The 20,232-nt window shown below is 47.2% G+C and overlaps 1 protein-coding gene across 1 annotated transcript in view; it reads left to right on the top strand.

The window, feature by feature from the left end:
• The window catches only part of CAMKK1 (calcium/calmodulin dependent protein kinase kinase 1), a 152,560-nt gene that overhangs the window by 86,060 nt on the left and 46,268 nt on the right, over positions 1-20,232 (top strand). The window contains exons 5-9 of the mRNA XM_084822965.1: positions 5,543-5,594; positions 8,025-8,158; positions 10,763-10,799; positions 11,967-11,988; positions 13,292-13,380. Coding sequence (XP_084679091.1) covers positions 5,543-5,594; positions 8,025-8,158; positions 10,763-10,799; positions 11,967-11,988; positions 13,292-13,380 — 334 coding nt within the window. The remainder of the gene's footprint in view (positions 1-5,542; positions 5,595-8,024; positions 8,159-10,762; positions 10,800-11,966; positions 11,989-13,291; positions 13,381-20,232) is intronic.

The raw sequence follows: 20,232 nt of genomic DNA, 5'->3' as shown, positions 1-20,232 counted from the left end.
AGATTTTTGTTTCCCCCTAATTTCCACTCCCAACTGTGTTCTTTATCTCTTCCTCATGAAAAAAACAATCAGAAATGTCTGGTTCCACAGGTTCCAGTCCAGAGCCTTTTAGTCTGGTGCTGATTCCCTTGGAAGCACCCCATACATAACATGCATTTTTGTGGAACATGGGTGGCATGAAAGGCCTGGTTGTGTGCAGAAGGAAATAAGCTTTTCACAATGCCCCTTCTGTTCCATTTCTGGTCACCTGGAGGTGACCCGTGCTTACCACAGGCAACTAGATGAGTGTTTATTGACACGTATTCCTTGCTTCCTGTGCCAGCAGTGCTGCTGGCTGGAGGAAGGACTCTCAGGCATCTCAAGCCAGGATGTGGACACCAAAGGCCTCCTGCTGGAAGTCAGCTGATCCCAGAGACCCAATCCCCTGGCAGTGCCTGCTATATAGCTCAAATTTCTGATGCAGTTCCCCAGTCTTGGCCACTCACAGCTGAGGGGAACTGCTAGGATGTCCCTCTATACTTCCAGACTATACCTTTGCCCGCTGCTTTGCTTCCAGTCTAGATGCTGGACGGGTCCTGACCAAACAAATTCCTCGGCTCTGAATTCTTTAATCCTTAGCCCTTTGCACCCAGCTCTGATTTTTGGACCTTGGGGTTCCAGGGAAAAATTGAAGCAGATTCCATAACACTGAAGGTTGCCCACTCCTGCTGTACACAAATCCATTCACGCACACTGCGAGTAGATTTTGGCACTGGCTTTGGAGTTCATTGTCCCGATAACCTCAGCTTTCTTTTCGAGAAGGCAGATTTCTAGATCTTAGGGCTGGGATGGTACATGCTTGGAAGCATGTAGGCAATGTCTCCCAAATCTCAGGAAGTGACCCAGGCATGTGCGTTGGGATGCACACTAAGCGGGATTTTGGTGGCTGAGGAGGAAGAAGGCTGAAGTGTTCTGCTGATTCGCAAGAATGGAATAAAAATATATATAATTAATAGAGCCAGTGTGTGTAGTAGAGACTATCGGATTTTGACCTTGGAGACAGGAGTTCAACTCTTGACCGGGTCATGACTTGGCCAAGTCACAGGCCCTTCACTGAACATACCTTTCAGGATTGTTGTGAAAAAAAACATTTTGATAAAGAAATACTTCATTGACAATGTAATTGAACACAAAAGAGCAAATAAAATTCCCAAAGTGGCAAAATCTTCATACAATCCATTCTCAGTGCAATGCTTCTCTGACTTTTTTCCAATCCAACTTGTATATGATCAATTGTAACTTGTTAAATAACTTCTAAGATCTCTTTCCCTATATGCAAATATGTGTTAGGGTTGTTGGGACAATTAAAGGGGTTGGGGGCATGCCCCAAGCTCCTTGGAAGAAGGGCTAGATAAAAATATATTAATCAGTAAATCTATGCAAATTTGCATCATTTTTCAAATTCATACAGGTCTCAAAATTCTGCTTTTTTAAAATGCAGAATTGTGACTTTTTTGCAGTGGGTGGTTTAGCACAAATGCACATGTCCTAGAATGCCATGAACTGTTTCTGGAGACCCTCTTATTATAACCCCCCTCCTGCATTTTGTATTCTTACAAACACTTTTTATATATATAAAATCTGACTGATTATATATCTATCTATATAGAGAGATATTTGTTCAGTCGTGTCCGACTCTTCGTGACCCCATGGACCAGAGCACGCCAGGCCTTCCTGTCCTGCGCTCTCTCCTGGAGCGTGCTCAAGTTCATATTCATTGCATCGGTGATGCTATCTAGCCATCTCATCCTCTGCCGTCCCCTTCTCCTTTGGCCTTCAGTCTTTCCCAGCATCAGGGTCTTTTCCAGGGAGTTTTCTCTTCGCATTAATTAGGTGGCCAAAATAGTTGAGCTTCAGCTTCAGTATCTGTCCTTCCAATGAGCACTCAGGGTTGATTTCCTTTAGGATGGACTGATTTGACCTCCTTGCAGTCCAGGGGACTCGTAAGAGTCTTCTCCAGCACCACAGTTCGAAAGCATCAATTCTTCGGCGCTTAGCCTTCCTTATAGTCCAGCTCTCACAGCCATACATTACTACTGGGAAAACCATAGCTTTAATTAGACGGACCTTTGTCGGCAAGGTGATGTCTCTGCTTCTTACTATGCTGTCTAGGTTGGCCATAGCTTTCCTCCCAAGGAGCAAGCGTCTTTTAATTTCATGGCTACAGTCACCGTCTGCGGTGATCTTGGAGCCCAAGAAAGTAAAATCTGTCACTGCTTCCATTTCTTCCCCTTCTATATGCCAAGAAGTGATAGGGCCAGATGCCATGATCTTCGTTTTTTTAATGTTGAGTTTCAAACCAGCTTTTGCACTCTCCTCTTTCACCCTCAACAAGAGGCTCGTGAGATCCTCTTCGCTTTCTGCCATTAGGGTGGTATCGTCTGCGAATCTGAGGTTGTTGATAATTCTCCCAGCAATCTTAATTCCAACCTCTGATTCATCCAACCCGGCATTTCATGATGTACTCTGCATATAAGTTAAATAAGCAGGGTGACAATATGCAGCCTTGTCGTACTCCTTTCCCAATTTTGAACCACTCGGTTGTTCCATGTTCGGTTCTTACTGTTGCTTCTTGACCCTCGTACAGGTTTCTCAGGAGACAGGTAAGGTGGTCTGGTACTCCCATCACTTTAAGAATTTGCCACAGTTTGTTGTGATCCACACAATCAAAGGCTTTAGCGTAGTCAATGAAGCAGAAGTAGACATTTTTCTGGAATTCTCTTGCTTTCTCCATGATGCAGCGAATATTGGCGATTTGATCTCTAGTTCCTCTGCCTCTTTGAAACCCAGCTCGTACTTCCAGTAGTTCTCGGTTCACATCCTGGTGAAGCCTAGCTTGTAGGAGTTTGAGCATAACCTTGCTGGCATGTGAAATGAGCGCAATTGTGCGGTAGTTTGAACACTCTTTGGCGTTGCCCTTCTTTGGAATTGGAATGTAAACTGACCTTTTCCAATCTTGTGGCCATTGTTGAGTGTTCCAAATTTGTTGGCATATTGAATGCAGCACTTTAACAGCATCATCTTTTACGATTTTAAATAGCTCAGCTGGAATACTGTCATCTCCGCTAGCTTTGTTGTTACTAATGCTTCCTAAGGCCCATTTGACTTCACTTTCGAGGATGTCCGGCTCAAGTTCAGTGACCGCACTATCATGGCTGTCAAGGACATTAAGATGTTTCCTGTATAGTTCTTCTGTGTATTCTTTCCACCTCTTCTTAATCTCATCTGCTTCTGTTAGCTCCCTGCCTTCTTTGTCCTTTATCATGTCCATCTTTGCACAAAACGTTCCCTTGAGATCTCCAATTTTCTTGAAAAGATCTCTAGTCTTTCCCATTCTGTTGTTTTCCTCGATTTCTTTGCATTGTTCATTTAAGAAGGCCTTCTTGTCTCTCCTTGCTATTCTCTGGAACTCTGCATTCAGTTGGATATATCTTCCCCTTTCTCCTTTGCTTTTCGCTTCCCTTCTTTCGTGAGCTACTTGTAAAGCCTCCTCAGACAGCCACTTTGCTTTCTTGCATTTCTTTTTCTTTGGGATGGATTTCGTTGCTGCCTCCTGAACAATGTTACGGACCTCCGTCCATAGTTCCTCAGGCACTCTGTCTATCAGGTCTAATCCCTGAAATCTATTCCTCACCTCCACTGTATATTCATAAGGGATATGGTTGAGGTCATACCTGAATGGTTTAGTGGTTTTCCCTACGTTCTTCAATTTAAGCCGAAATTTTGCAAGAAGCAGCTCATGATCTGAGCCACAGTCAGCTCCAGGTCTTGTTTTTACTGACTGTATAGAGCTTCCCCATCTTTGGCTGCAAAGTACATAATCAATCTGATTTCGATATTGACCATCTGGTGATGTCCATGTGTAGAGTCACCTCTTGTGCTGTTGGAAAAGAGTGTTTGCTATGATCAGCGTGTTCTCTTGGCAAAACTCTATTAGCCTTTGTCCTGCTTCATTTTGTACACCAAGGCCATGCTTGCCTGTTATCCCGGTGATTTCTTGACTTCCTACTTTAGCATTCCAATCCCCTATGATGAAGAGGACATCTTTTTTTGGTGTTAGTTCTAGAAGGTGTTGTAGGTCTTCATAGAACCGATCAACCTCAGCTTCTTTGGAATCAGTGGTTGGGGCATAGACTTGAATTACTGTGATGTTGAATGGTTTGCCTTGGATTCATACTGAGATCATTCTATCGTTTTTAAGATTGTACCCCAGTACTGCTTTTCCCACCATTTTGTTGACTATGAGTGCTACTCCATTCCTTCTAAGGGATTCTTGCCCACAGTAGTAGATATGATGGTCACCTGAATTAAATTCGCCCATGCCTGTCCATTTTAGTTCGCTGATTCCCAAGATGTCGATGTTCAATCTTGCCATCTCATGTTTGACCACCTCCAGCTTACCTTGATTCATTGATCTGACATTCCAGGTTCCTAAACAATATTGTTCTTTACAGCATCGGATTTTCTTTTCACCACCAGACACATCCACAGCTGAGTGTCCTTTCGGCTTTGGCCCAGCCGCTTCACTCTTTCTGGCGCTACTTGGAAATACCCTCTGCTCTTCCCCAGTAGTATATTGGACACCTTCCGACCTGAGGGGCTGATCTTCCGGCGTCATATCTTTTAGCCTTGTGATACGTTCCATGGGGTTTTCTGGGCAAGAATACTGGAGTGGGTTGCCATTTCCTTCTCCAGTGGACCACATTTTGTCAGAACTCTCTGCCATGACCTGTCCGTCTTGGGTGGCCCTGCACGGCATAGCTTATGGCTTCACTGAGTTACGCAAGCCCCTTCGCCACAACAAGGCAGTGATCCATGAAGGGGATAGAGAGATATAGAAAGATATAATATCTAAATTTTGAAATGTTTAAGTCTATAAAAATTAATAAACTGGATGTGTTACTGGTGGTAATTTGTTTTGTTTTGAACCACCTTGGTAGGCAACTTGGTGCCCTTCTGAAGTTTTTGGACTACAACTCCCATCAGCTCCAGTCAGCATGTCCAATGGTCATGGATTATGGGGGTTGTAGTCCAAAACATTGCTTTGTTGTTGTTGTTGTTCAGTCATGTCCGACTCTTCGAGACCCCGTGGACCATAGCACGCCAGACCTTCCTGTCCTGCGCTCTCTCCCGGAGCGTGCTCAAGTCCATATTCATTGCATCGGTGATGCTATCTAGCCATCTCATCCTCTGCCATCCCCTTCTCCTTTGGCCTTCAGTCTTTCCCAGCATCAGGGTCTTTTCCAGAGAGTTTTCTCTTCGCATTAGGTGGCCAAAATATTTGAGCATTGCTTACCCCTAACCTAAATTGCTTACCCCTAAACATTGCTTACCCCTAACCTAAAGCTCTGCCTTTTCTCCCTGGTGTGTGCTCTGACCAGATGCTAATTAATTTTTTAGTGGTCCTAAACCCAAGAGGCAACTTACTACTCTAGACCCTGGAGTTTTCTCGGTTTTTATATCACTGCATCTCCCTCATTCCCCTTTCTCTTTTTTCCTGCAGGCCATGAAAGTCCTCTCGAAAAAGAAGCTATTGAAGCAATATGGATTTCCACGTAGGTATCTGTGCCTTTTAAAATTAGAAACACAGGAAGCTGCCTTATGCTACTAGGTCAGATACTGGCTGGGTTCACACAACACGACAAGCCAGAGTATGGGTAGAGTGTGTGTTGTTGTTGAACCCTGGGTTGTTGGTATTGAATCATGGGTTGTTGTGTTTAGGGATGGGTGAACTTACTGCAGTCTGAGTTGCATGCTGCTCACCGGACCCCCACTGTCCGCCTTGCCACCCCTGCTTGCCATGTGGTCCACAAGAACCCAGAGAGCAGCACATGGCTGCCCAATCCCTCACTGAGCAGCCACCTTGTGTAAAAATGGCGGCTTGGCCTTATTCATAAAGGCCGATTTTCCACAAACGTTGGCCGTAAAGCAGCCATTTACACAAGATTACAGGCGTAAATAGCGCGCACTGAGTCAGGCAAGCGCCAGGATCGGCAGACTGGCATCCGGGGAGCCGACCTGGCGATTTCTCGCCGGACCTCCAGCCCCAGCCAGATGGCTGTGACATCCCTAGTTGTGTTCTATGAATCCAGCCGCACTACCAAACCGTGGTTTAGGCAACGAGCGGGGTACCTCACAGCTCAGTCCTGGGCCCAGTGCTCTTCAACATTTTAGTAATGACTTGGAGGAGGAGGTGCAGGGAATGCTGATCAGATTTTCAGATGACACAGAATTGGGTGGGATAGCTTATATCCTGGAAGACAGAAACAAAATTCAGAGTGATCTTGTTAGGCTGGAGCACTGGGCAGAAAGTAACAGAATGAAATTTAATAGGGATAAATGCCAAGTTCTGCACCAACGAAAAAGAAACCACATGCACAGTTATAAGATGGGGACTAAACCTCCTGACTGTTAGAGCAATACAACAGTGGAACCAACTACCTAGGGAGGTAGTGGGCTCTCCCACGCTGGAAGCATTCAAGATGAAGCTGGACAGCCAACTGTTAGGGATGCTTTGACTTAGATTCCTGCATTGAGCAGGGGGTTGGACTGGAGGGTCTTATAGGCTCCTTCCAACTCTACTATGATTCTATGATTAGTTAACCACGAACAACCCATAAAGAGAACCCTTGGTTTGTTGTTGGGTTGTGAACAGAGGGTTGTTCGTGGTTAACAAACCACAATTTGATAGTGTGGTTGGGTTCACACAACACAGCAACCCATGATTCAACCCATACTCAACCCGTACTCTGGCTTGTCGTGTTGGGTGAAACAGGTCACTGTGTCTGTCTAGCCCTGCATGCTCTATTCTGACTGGCAGTGGTGCTCCAGAGTTTCCAGCAGAATGAGGCCTCTTTCCCATCATTGCCACCTGGTCCTTTTCCTGGGAGATGTGGTGGACTCCATGGTCTTATGGGCCCCTTCCAACCCTACTATTCTATAATTCTATGAACCTGGGACATCCTGCATGAAACACACAAGGTAAAATCCAACATAAATCCTACTTAGAGTAGACCCACTGAAATGAATGGAACTTAAGTTAATCGTAATCATAATTTTCCATCAGTGGAAAACAGAAATGGAGAAAACCCAGGCAGCCCTGATATTGACAAAGCTGGAGATAATTTTAGATGCCATACCAAACTTTTGGAAAAGTTTTCCAACATGCTAAATTTGTTCTGCGGTCTGATTTCACATGTTTTTGTGAACTGCCCAGAGAGCTTCGACTATTGAAATGAATGAATGAATGAATGAATGTGTGTTTGAGTTGAGCAGCCCAGTTGAGATTTAACAGGGAATATAAACAGGGAACATAAACAAGTCACGGTGAACTTCAGGCTCACATGCTTCCCACAGCCCCTTTTGCAGGCTCTTTTGCATGCCAGAGGAGGAGATCGGAAGCATCTGCTTTTGATTTTAAACTAACCGCAGTTTCCCGTGGTGTCCAAACGTGGGAAACTGTAACCATTACCAGCCAGAGTGGACCATACTGGGCCAAATGGACCGATTGTCTGGCCATTTTAGGGAACTTGGTATGTTCCATTCTCCCTGAAGGCATAATTCATTGAGTACTGAGAGGGTGATGGGAGTTACCCCCACCATCCATCCCCCTGCAACATCCCATGATTGTAATACTTGCCACAACTGTTTTTTTAAAAGCAGAGAGAGAGATGGAGATGCAGGATCGCTGCCTTTTGGCATAGGCCATCAATTCTGTGCTGTCGCACCGCTTTTTTCTTCTGTCGTGTGGGCGGGCTGTTTCTGCGTAACGAGTGCTGTCGATGCGGCAGCTCAAACGTTTCAGCGGTGGCGATTCTGGTAATCCCTCGTGTCAAAATCCAGGGCGTTGCGCTGGAGAGGTCGTGGCATCTCAGTGATGCAGGCTCCCGTCATATGACTGGTTTTGCATGGGCAGCTCCTGCGAGTGGGGGGAAAAGCAACCTGCGAAGGGCTTCTCTTCTTACCTCCTTGCTTCCTTGCTCAAGGTCGGCCTCCGCCGCGAGGATCAAAAGCTGCTACTGGTGGACAGCCAAAGCCATTGGCTCCGCTTGATCGCATATATCAGGAAATCGCCATCTTAAAGAAACTGGATCATATCAACGTGGTCAAGCTGATTGAGGTATGTCAGGGGTTGTGGTAAGCTATTTACTGCCTCTCGGGACTTCTTCACACGGAGCTTTTATCCTGCGATTGAGATGGCTCTCTCACGGAAATTTGCAGGCTCTTTACGTGACACCGTGAACCGCCAGGGCATCTCCTGCATTAAATGCCCTTTGTTCTGTTTTTAAATAGATCGCAGATCATGAGCTATCAAATTACCCCGTTGTGTTCCGCTTGAGTTCCCTCTGTGAAAAGAGGAAAAGCGGCAAAAAGAGGAGCGAGATCCATGAAAGAGAATGGAAGACTGAGATACGGGGAGAAGGAGGGGGAAAGAGGAGGGGGAAAGGAGGCGCTTGAAAAGGGAGTCATTGTGATCCTTCATTTAAATCGGAAGCAGAAAGCCCTGTTTTAGATGCAGGATTCTAGGCTGGTGTAGGCATGCCCTCAGAGACAGTTTAGTCTCAGTTCTTTGAGACAGCTAAATATTTTTCCAGCTTGGCCTTAAACAAGATATAGCTGGCTCATCATAGAGGCTAATGATTTTTTTAATAAGTAAAAAAAAATCTCCCAGGCATTTGGCAGCACATAATGAGTCTCTTGATTGTCTCTGGCTGATTGTTTTAAATTGATTTAGATATATGTTGTTGTGTATGTGTTATTTGTTTTATGTCATTATGTGAATGTTTTTTAATATATATTTTATATAACATATTTTATTGGTTTTTAATTTTTGTAAACTGCTGAGAGAGCTTTGGCTATGGAGCGGTCTAGAAATATAGTAAATGAATGAATGAATGAGATAGTCCTAGTCTCAATTAGTCTCCCAAAACAAAACTTCCCTGTCTGTTGTACGGCTTCCCACACAGGAAGTCTTAGGCTTGCTTATATTGCTTAGGCTTACATCCAGAGGGTGACAGGTTGGGGAAGGCTGCAATTTTGGCTCAACCTTCTAGTCCACAGACCCCAGTATAAGCAAGCCTTGGCTTCTCCTCCTTCCATCACCCCTTTCTTCTGTCTTTGGTCTGTTTTTATATTTTTCCCATTGTTGCTTGAGTTCATTAGACTTGAATGCTGCCATTGCTTTCAGGTTGAGTAGTGAGGTCAGCCAAACTTCGACCCATGCACAGCCTCTCACAGGGGTGTTGAACCCCACTTCAGCTGGAGGGCCAATTCCATTCAGGAGAAGCCCTCAGGGGCCTCATTCCAGTGGTGGATGTGGCTAAAGGCAAAGGGGGCGGGACAAAATACAAAAACTATCAGCATATTTTAGCTTAAAGCTCTCACTGCCTAAGTAGTTAAGCCTTAGGAGGGGAATTTCACCCTTTTAGTATGGGGGAAAAGGGTGCAAATGCCAGGAAACCACCAACCCGTTGGTGGTTGGAGGAAAGAGGGAGGAGCCGGAGGAAGGGGCGGGCCTTCTGGGAAACCCAGAAGGGCTGGACTGGACTTCAGGTGTGCTGGACTGGACTCCCAGATGGAGGTTCCCCATCCCTGACTTAGCTCCATTGGCTTCTACTTCCGGGGTGGAGAATCGCTGAGCGGCGAGGTTGCATCATGCGTTTCTTTTACTGAATGTCACGTGAGAGGCACATTAGCCATGCGTGCCCTGGAAGGACTAGCTTTCATCCATCCCAAGTGGTGTTGTTATTGGTTGTGATTTCACCCAGCCTTGTTTTTAGGTACTTTTTCTGTCGATGGAAGGAAGTAAGGATAGTGCAGAGTTAATGCTGCGAGAAAAAGCTACTCTGCTTGCAAGAGCGCGTCTTGAACAAAGGCTAATTCCCTGTCTGCCCTGTAGTCATAGGCTGCAATCCTAAACACACTTCCCTGGGAGTAAGTTCCATTGAAGTCAGTGGGGCTGACTTCTAAGTAGACTTGTATAGGATTGCACAGTTAAAGCGGGTTTAAAAGTTGCTCCCTTTCTCTAGCAACGTTCTGCCAGTGAGGATTAGGGATCTCCAAAACACACCTTCTCCATTAAGTCAGGCTTAATTAAGGCTTCCCCAACCTGGCGCCCTCTGGATGTGTTGAACTACAACTCCCAGGATCCCCAGCCAGCAGGGGGATGGGGATGCTGGGAGTCGTAGCCCAACACATCCGGAGGGTGACAGGTTGGGGAAGGCTGCAATTTTGGCTCAACCTTCTAGTCCACAGACCCCAGTATAAGCAAGCCTAAATATTTATTTATTTGTATTTCTATCCCACCTTTCTGCCAAAAAATGCCACTCAAATTTTTGTGGTCTAAACTAATACAAATGCATCTTTTTCCTCTGTTTGCCCCACTTCCATGCTCCCCTGAAACAGGTTTTAAAATGACAATCCCCTTGGGACAGAGACCTGCCCTCTTGAACACTTATAGATCATCATCAATCAATCAATCAATCAATCACCCTTAACTGAAAATTCTCAGCACCCTCACCAAACTACAATTCCCAGCCTACTTTGGGGAATCCGTGATAGTTACTCTGGTATAAAACTAATAGACGTTTATAGTGTAGAAATAACATTGCCACTGTTGAGAACAACGTCTCTGCCTATGATGTGAGATAAAGGAAAAGGATTCCTACAAGTTGGAATAAATTTCCTTCCTTCCTTCCTTCCTTCCTTCCTTCCTTCCTTCCAGGTACTGGATGACCCTGCAGAGGACAATCTGTACATGGGTAGGTAGTTCATCAGAAATAGAATGTACAAGCTGAGGGAGAGCCCTGCAGGATCAGACCAGAGGCTTGCCTAGTCCAGCTGTGCCATCTCATAGCATTCTGAAGCCAGCTCGAGTGAGCGCAGTGCTTCCTGCTGCCCTCACCCTAAGGAATCCTGGGAGATTAAAATGGAGGCTGGCAGGTTTCCTACAAGTGCCTTGGCTGCCAAGACTTTGAAGAAGGTGGCGGCGGCAGCACCAGTGGAAACAGTAACCTGGGGCAGGGCTCTTTTGAGAAAACAGTCAGCTATCTGGAGTAGGGATGTCGGAGGAATCCGTTTGGGGAGTGGAGCTTGATGAGTTTCCCTTGGTTTCCCCCCACCCGAACTTTGGTCCATTTCCCACTAACTGGCCCAACTTGGTCTGCAGTGAGTCAGGCCAGTTAGTGTATTTCCTGTGTTTTTCAAATTGCACAAATGACAGTTGAAATTTGAGCAGATCTGTGTTATTTGCAGAAATTGCACAAAGTACGGCTGCAAATTGTGCACGGTATGGCTGCAAATTACCCAAACTGGCACAAATTTCAGCCACAATTTGTGCAAATCTCTATTTGCGCAAATTGCGGCTGGGCCAAAAAACAATTCGCAAAAAGTCCCCAGAGTATGGGGGAAACCTGCAGCTCGGCTCGCAAATGCTGATTTGGGCAGGTGGCAGCACTCCGCCGAGCCCATCACATTTCCAAGTGATGGGCTTCTGTAGTTCGGAGTCCCCAATTCTTGGCCCAAAGGTTTCTTAAAAAGAAGTTTTGACCGAGCCTTATTTTGAAGCTCTTTTGGTTCTGGAGTGTTGCTGTAATAAGGAACGAAAAAGTAAATATTAATGGTGGCTGTTCCTTCCAAAAATGTGGTAGCTTCCCCCTGCTCAGTTTGAAGTTGCCTTATACTTCCTTCAGCGTCTCGGAAAGGCACCGATAGGTAGACTGGGTAGAAATATTTTTAAATTCAGTTATGACACGATCCTGTGTCTTTACTCAGAAGTATGCCCCACTGTGCTCAGTGGGCCTTAGTCATTGGGACTTCCTCACTGAACTCAAAGAGACTTACTTCCAAGAGGACACGTGTAGGATTGCACTGTAAAAATGTAGTTAATTGGCCGACATTCCTCATTTTTCTTCTTTTGTTTCTTCTAGTGTTTGACCTCCTCCGGAAGGGGTAAGTGCAGTTTTGTGGTGCAAAATGTTGCAGTGTAAGCACTCCTGATGACAGCTCCTGCTGGACCCACACCCTAAGAGAGTCCGCAAATTCAATTCAGGCCACTGTGTGGATCCATCTCAACAAACCGTTTTTGTCTCTGCTGGGAGCAGGTCTTTTGTCAAGCGAATGGGTCTTCATTGCCCCTTCCAGACCAAGCCACTCCAAAATATTTTTCATTGCAGTAGGGAACGATCTATTATTGCTGGGAAAATCCATTTCGCCACCGCTTCTGTGAGGAGTGCATCTAAGCTCAAAGGGAACAGGGAAGTCTGGGGCGCGGGTGGGCAAGTGATGTCAGCGTCCTTGCTAATGAAACTGTGCCGGCACAGTATCCCTGTGAGCCCTGCCTGCGTGACACCGCGGGGAAGTGTCTTATATAGCCAGGAGCTGTGTGTATGGCAGCAGTGGGCAACTCACAGCCCTCCAGTTGTTACGGCCTACAACTTCCATCAGCCCTAGCCAGCAGACCCAAAATACCTGGAGGGCCACAGGTTGCCCTCCCTCGGTGGATGCCGTAATTCTGGTGGAGAGCAGGAAAGGTGGGAAATTGGTAGTAGAATTGGCTTCCTGAGGTTCTCACCTTTCATTTAAAAGAAATTAATTTTCTGGCCTGTCAAGAAATGCCAGGATGTGTATGGAGGACCCCTGCTGAACTCTCAGAAGCTCTCTTTTTATGGTGGCTGCCCGTTGGGGTGGTGGGGGCAGCGGCTGCATTAAATAGAGCTCCAGGCCTGCTCAGGACACATCTACAGGCTGGTGCTGCCCTGTTAATGACACCAGCCCCATCCCAACATGTATGTATGTCAGGGGCTGTGCCGGCCATGGAGCTCCGCCAACCTCTTGTGTGTTTCCAGAATGCCCCGGAACATGCCAGAAAGCAGCAAGTTCTGGGCCCACTGTTGAAACGCTTCTGGAAGCTCCAGAACGCCACCCATCTTTACTTGATCTCAGGGCCAAAACACACATTATTTTGCAGAAACGTCCCTGAAGTTTCACGTGCGTTGAGCCCGCCTGGAGTGCCACGCAGTGCACCCACCACTCTGCTGAGCCACAGCTCTGGCAGTCTGCCGGCAGACGTGGTGGGCCCTACCGGGACCCCAGCGTTCGCCCCGTTATGCTGGAAACTGGCACCAGCTTGCCCATGAACAACACAGGGATTGTGTCTCCTCATTTGAGATTTACTCCCAGTAGTAAACCCAGATTTATCCTGTGCAATATATGCAGACCCCTCTCACCTTCCTCTTTATGCTTCCCTGTGTAGGCCAGTCATGGAAGTGCCGTGCGACGTGCCTTTCACCGAAGAGCAGGCCCGACTCTACTTCCGGGACATTGTCTTGGGCATTGAGTACTGTGAGTATCAAAACTACGTATTTTCAGAACATTCATGCTGAGCTGTAACTGAGGGCCAAAACAGACATACTTTAAAGACCTAGCTGGCAGTGTCATTTCTACTCCAGAGTAGGCGGAGGCCCCCAATATGGATTGGGACCCTAGCGTGGAGGGTAAGAGGGCTTTAGCCCTCCCCCTGCCCTACTCTAGTGTAAAAATGAAACTTCAGGGACATTTCTGCTCTTTAAAGTAATGTCTGTTTTGGCCCTGAGATCAAGTAAAGACGGGCGGCACCCTGGAGCTTCCAGAAGCATTTCAACAGCGAGCCCAGGACTCGCTGCTTTCCGGCACGTTCCGGGACATCCTAGAAACACACGAGAGGTTGGCGGAGCAGAGCCCAGATCGTTCCCAGCCACACTATGTCCACCCCCTGTGTCTGCAGGCCCCTGGACATCAAAGGGGCAGCCATATCTCTGAAGGAAGCATCTCTCATATGAACCAGGGGCTCAACAACTTTGCTCAGCCCCTGAGAGCCTTCTGACAGAAATCTAGTTAGAGGAGACAAGGCAAAGGGCCTTTTCCATTGTGGCCCCTACATTATGGTATAGTCACCCCAGAGAGGTTAGGCTGGAATCCTCATTGCCTGCTTTTAGGTGGGCCTTGAAAACTCCAGTGGACATTTTTTGTGCGTTCATTCTTTAGCTTTTCTAGACGAGGCTTTTGTTGTCATGCCTCAGTCATGTCTTGTCATGCCTCAGTCACGGTTATTTACGGGTGCTTTAAATGTTCTTGCACTGCCCAGTTTCGCTTCCAGTTTTTAAAAACTATTTCGTGGGGGGTTTCCAGGCGGGGGAAAATCCAGTATTTTTTGCGATCGCGAAACCAAGCGCTGCTACCGAAGGGCAGGAAATGAAAATAATCCATGTAGAGCTCTGATCTTAATTCTGCAACGGAACTGGAAGCAGAAGCAGCAGATTAAACAGCGTTGCCTGGAAGAGCTCTTCCTCTGTCTGGTTTTCTGCTCTTCTGTCTCTCTGCTTTTACTGTTGTTGGTTGTTTGATTGCATTTTGTATTGTTTTCTCAAACTGATCTATCTGCAGATATTGTGAGTGGGCATTTTGCCTAGAGAAGCAAATACCTTGCCGCTAGTACTTTGTAGTAGGAATAAAATAAAAGGAATAAAATATACCGGGCCTCCTCAGAGTGCCAGAGTCATTCTGGCTGGTGAGAGCAGGCCCAGCGCCCTTCAAGGTGTCACCCGCAGGCTACAATGGGACTTCTCTTGTCTGCTGCGAGGCTGCCAGCGTGCTGAGGTACAGAGGCCCTCTGTGGCGCGCCAGAGCATACCTGAGCATCTGTCCTTGAGCAGAACCCAACAGTTCCTAGAAGGCTTGTGCAAGCCAAGGGAGGTCCGCTCGCCCCCAAACCCAAGTTGGCCAACTAAGGGCGCGATCCTATGGCTGCTAGTCAGCGAGAGAACTGACACCCACCCCCTCCCACGCCCCCTCGTAGGCAGCGCAGTTGGGCCCCACACTCCAGTTTCGTAAGAGGAGCGTGGAGCGGCGAAAACGAGGCGTTCCTGGGGGCGGGGCGAGGAGGGCAGAAGTGCCGTTCCAATGCTTCCTACGCGTCATCCGGCATCCGCCCCCCCCGCTCCGCCTTCCCACCGCTAGACAGCTGAAATAGGCTGTCTAGCCGCGAATGCAGGGCAGCTGAAGTGCGGAGGGGACGATCCTGCCCTGCATTGGATATTGCACCCTCCATGTAATTAGCTTTCTGTACTCATATTAATTAATTAATTAATTAAAAGTATTTTTTTATCCTCCTCCTCAGGCAGAAACTGCTCCTGGAGCAGCTTACAATTAATCAATAAACCAGAGACACCTTGCCCACAGGCTTACAGTCTAAAAAAGACATGACACGCAAGGAAAAAGCGATGAGGAGGGAAGAGGAAAAAATTAACTAGACTTTCAGCATGGTTGGTGGAGCCACCACGTCCCACCCTCACATTTCCCAGGGGTAGGTGCTCGGTGGGGACGGACACAGTCCAACTGGAGCAGGCCTTGATGTTCCCAACGCCCACTCCTCACTTTAAAGACAGCCTCAGTCCCAAAACTCTTGAGTGCCTGTCCACCAGTCGGTTGAGAAAAAAAACATTAACTTCCATTTAAAATCCAGTTTACAACAGCTTATTTTGTATAAACACGGTAGAAATTAGTTTATGTATTACCCCTTCAATAGAAATCTAATTAAATGGCGAGTGCGGTTACTTGGTTTAAGATTTATGGTATGTATTCTCTTGCTAAGTAGCTAATAAGTAAATGGGCCTAAAGTAGCTCTGTTGGGTGTAAGGTAACATATGCTGTGGTCTTATTTTGATGCTTTGTTTGTTTATTATATTTATTTATTTATTTATTATTACATTATTAATGTGTGGAGTATCCTATAAACAGTGTAGGACCATTATTATTGTTGTTGTTGTTGTTGTTTAGATACATTCAATGCTGTATGTGTGTTTTTTCTGGTGGGTTCTTTTACTTTTGTTAATATTTTTGGTAACAGCATTGCATTTCTGAGTCAGGCATTTTGATAGCAAACAGCAGCACTCTTCTGCAAAATGGCCATGATGTTTACACCCTAGGCTGTTCCAAATGGCGAACCTTGTTCTGTGCTTATGTACTCCTCCCAGGGAGCTGAGGTTCACGATCCTGCGGTTCTTGTGGGCACTATCCGCTGGGCCCACATCCCCAATGTGAGCCCCGCTGAAAGAGCACTTGCATACACCTGCCTTCCTCTTCAGTGGAGTTGTGCAGGAGAATGTCTTTAGGGATGTGTTCCTCTCCCAGGCATCACAGAGGTCCTTAATACTGCAGGGTCTGGGTCTGATGCCAAATCAGAGAGGGATGATTTCGATGCCTGTATGGCAGTCAGGGCCAGCCCAAGGCATTTTGCCACCTTGGGCAAAGAAAAAGATGGTGCTCACTCCCATTCCTTGTACAACATTTGACTGGACTGCCAGAGAAATCTGCCTTCAGTGCAGATGATGAGACAGTGCCTTCCACTGCGGCTGAAGGCAGCAGGCTAACTTAGGGGGTGCAAAGCAGACCGCATGGCACACAGGACTCTCCGCCAACACACTGCTGCCGCCTGCCAGCATCTGCTGCCTGAGGCGATAGCTTCACTCTGGCTAATGGTAGGGCCGGCCCTGATGGTAGCGGAAACCTCAAGGCCCGGGAACCTGGTGCACCCTGACTTTGCAACCGATTACTTGACAACTGGGAGTGTAACATCAGATGTGGCCCAGTTGCTGGATAAGGCTTCATGTCACACCCACGATTTCGGGCCCGAATTGGTGGGAACCGGAGAACGAGAGGATTCTGAGGAGAAGCGGGGACCAGGTATGTCACCCAGCGTGTGACGTCAAATCAAGAGGGAGGAATGGCGACGCTCCCTGTGGTGTTCTCTGCGTTTACGGTTAAAAATTCAGGTTGGGAACGGTGGTCAGAAGAGGGGCGTTAACTAGGCCTACCCTAGGCTGACAAGACCTCGCGGAGGTCAACATCCCTTATGCTTGGATATCTACCAGGTCTGACGTCTCTTGGTCACTCTATGAGCTCGTGTTCGTGATAAGTTGGTATCGAGTTTATGTATGTCCGTCTTTTGCCGGGAACGACAACGCTGAAAGGATTTTAGCTGGAGATGGTCTTTCCAGTGTCGAGTTGAGGGGCCCCTGCTGTGAAGAAGCCAGTTGCTTCAGGTGGGGAGTTTAAGTGCTGCAAGCGGGTTCACAAGTATTTGGAATGCGTAATCTGATCTACAAAAACAAACGCCTGAATGCAAAACAGGCTCTCTAATTTATGGATGCTGAAGAAATTCGAGATGGACTAAAATGAGCTCGGATTTTTAAGAATCTGGCCTGCGGAATCTGCTGCAGAGCGACCCCCTCAGGCCACACAGAGTCCGTGGACTTTGGGATGATTTTTTTACTTTCCCAAAAGTTATGCATATAAATTCGTAGGAAGATATGTAAGTTTCTGCTGAAGAAACACTGACTGGAATGGGGGACAATACACTAAATGTACGTAGTACGTACTAAGGTAAATTATGTAAATACTTACGTTACTACTTAGTAATTATTTGCATATTCTTCTGCATGACGAAAAAAAAATTTGCACCCATCTTTGGGCGGATGACGGAACAAAAGGCACCTGACAATCCGCGAAACACAGATGGAGCAGATTTTACACAGTCCGTACATCCCTACTCTAATTGCCCGGGGAGCCAGGAAACCAAGCTACCACATTCTCTAGCATGACAGATGATTGTTGTTGCTCTTAGAGCAGCCTTCCCCCACCTGAGCATGATGGGACTTGTAGTCCCACACATCTGGAGGCTACCAGGTTGGGGAAGGCGAGCCTAGCGCTTGTACCAGTTGGCTGTGGGGTGGGAGGAGTGGGGCAGGGAGTGGGGCTGGACAGTGATTCTTGGTATGAGACCTGGGTCATACAAATATGCCTCCCTTTTAATCTGTGGAGAGTAGGAGTGTATGAAATCACTTTAAACCAAATCAGGCTAGATTCTAGCTCAGACTTCCCCAGCCTGGTGCGCTCCAGATGGTTTGGACTTCAACACCCATCTGCCCCAGTTAGCATGGCCAATGTTCAGTGTGAAGGGAGGAAGGGGTTTCACTAGCTCTCCGCAGGAGGTTGGTTTCTATCACCTCTTAACATCCACCTCAGCCTGAACCAGGGAACTCTCAGGGTGGCTTCACACCTTGGATAGCCCTTTAGAGTTCTTATTGGTTCTGACTGAAACCTGGAGCGGATTTACCACCCCACTGACATTGGACCCCCCAGCCTTCACCACTTAACAGGATACTCCACACCCTGTTCCCAAGCCTCAAGCCTGAAACATTAAACAGTAGCAGTGAACAAAGCAGAATGCTCTGGATTTGGTACTGAGGCTTCCATGGAAGGAAGCACACAGAACTCTTAGGGTAGGGGTTAAGTTTATTTACAAAGGGAAATGGGCTCAAAGGAGCAAAAGGCATACAAGGACAGAATAACCTTTGGGAACAATACTTCAGGCAGAAAAAAACAAATTACCTACACCTGTCTACATATACCTAGGCATGGGTCTCCACATAGAACAGGGCCTAAAAGGTGAGATTCAAAATCAGAAACCACATGCAAGACAGAAAGGAAGATGAAGACAAGGGACAGCTACCCCCCCCCCTTTTATGCTCAAGCCCCTGACAACTCCAAGGAGATTTCTGTTAGCCAATCACAGGCTGAGTGGAACAGTGTTCTCAAACCCCCATGAGTTGGTCGGTAAATGTTCCCACAGGAGTGCAGCCGAGATCATTCAGCCCACTTGAGAGCTTCGGCTACTGGGCGGTATAGAAATGAAATAAATAGAAATAAATAAATAAATAAATAAATAAATAAATAAATTGACTGGGTTTTGCTCTGACCTAGAGACATCTCGAGCTAACTCCCACACAGGTGGTGGTACCACTACATGTAACTTCAGCTGGGCCAAATGGAGTGTTATGTACAGTTAGAGCACAAAAGGAAAATGGGGTTCCTGACAGCAGGAATGCTAGGAATTGGGGTCCCAAACATCTAGAGGGCACCAGGTTTGGAGAGGCTGTTCTAGATGCTTTACTATAGCAACCTTCCAGGGGTTTTGAACTGCAACTCCCATCATCCATGCCCAGTGTGGCCACCTGTGCTACGGCTTGGATCCAAACTAGGCTTCTGCGACCAGAAAGGCTCCTTCTGTTCATACACGGGACCGAGATCCAGTGGAAGAATGCACCGGCGGAAGGGGGATGAGGCGGTTTTTGACAGTGGGGTGACCCGCTTTTCCAGTGGGGGCACTGAGTGCTGCAGAGGGGAGGGGGAATCAGTGAGAGTTGCCTCCTCCCCCGCCCCCTGTCCGCTGGCAGGAGCCTTGCATGAGCGGAACTCGGATCCAAGGATGTTCTCACCAGCGGGTGCAAGCTCAGGAACCCTGCCATGAATTCGTCCTCATCCTCATCGACCAGCTAATGAATTTATTACATTTCTATGCTGCACAATAGGCGAATCTCTCTGGGCCGTTCACAACAATTAACAATCCATCCCGTCATTTCTGCCTTCGAGCCAGGCTCAACTTGCAGAAATGCGGCGCCGTGCAAATCGTGTGCAAACGAAATGTTGGTCACGCGTCTAGAATCCGTCCTCCCTTTAAAAACCATAACAGTGCAAGGATCAAATGGTTCCTGTTGGTGTGACAAGGATTGGGTGGTGGGGGTGGTGGAGAGAAATCCATTTTTCCCCTCGCTGATTTCTCACTGCGATTTCTAAGTCCTTTATCGATCGCGTCCAGGAAAATTTGTGGCGGCTGATGTGACGACGTGCTTTGCGGCCCCCTCTAGGGAGCCATTTTCATCTGTCGGTAGAGTGAGTGGGTTGAGAAAGAAGATGGAGAAAACTGTGACGAGTGCTGCTTGAACCACTGGGAGGTTACAGGGGCTGTGGATGATGGGTCTTCACCTCTTTAGTTCCCAGTCCAATCCTACCACAGTCCTCAGACTCCCTTTCTCTGTACGCAGTGGAGGCCGGTGGCTCCGATGTCAGTGGGGTGGTGAATACTTTCCTGTTGGAACCAGTCAGAACTCTAAAGGAGCTTCAGCTGAGTGGTTCTGACTGAAACCCAGAGCAGCTTCACCGCCCCACTGACATCGGAGCCACCAGGCTCCACGCTTTGGATAGCTGCTTTAGAGTTCTGACTGGTTGTGCTTCGCACCTTGGATAGCTGCTTTAGAGTTCCGACTGGTTCTGCTTCGCACCTTGGATAGCTGCTTTAGAGTTCTGACTGGTTCTGCT

This window comes from Heloderma suspectum, chromosome 16 (genome assembly GCF_057233095.1).
Source record: "Heloderma suspectum isolate Gila_16-S chromosome 16, 16-S_ref, whole genome shotgun sequence".
Classification (NCBI taxonomy): domain Eukaryota; kingdom Metazoa; phylum Chordata; class Lepidosauria; order Squamata; family Helodermatidae; genus Heloderma; species Heloderma suspectum.
This window is presented reverse-complemented; position numbering and strand designations above follow the sequence as displayed.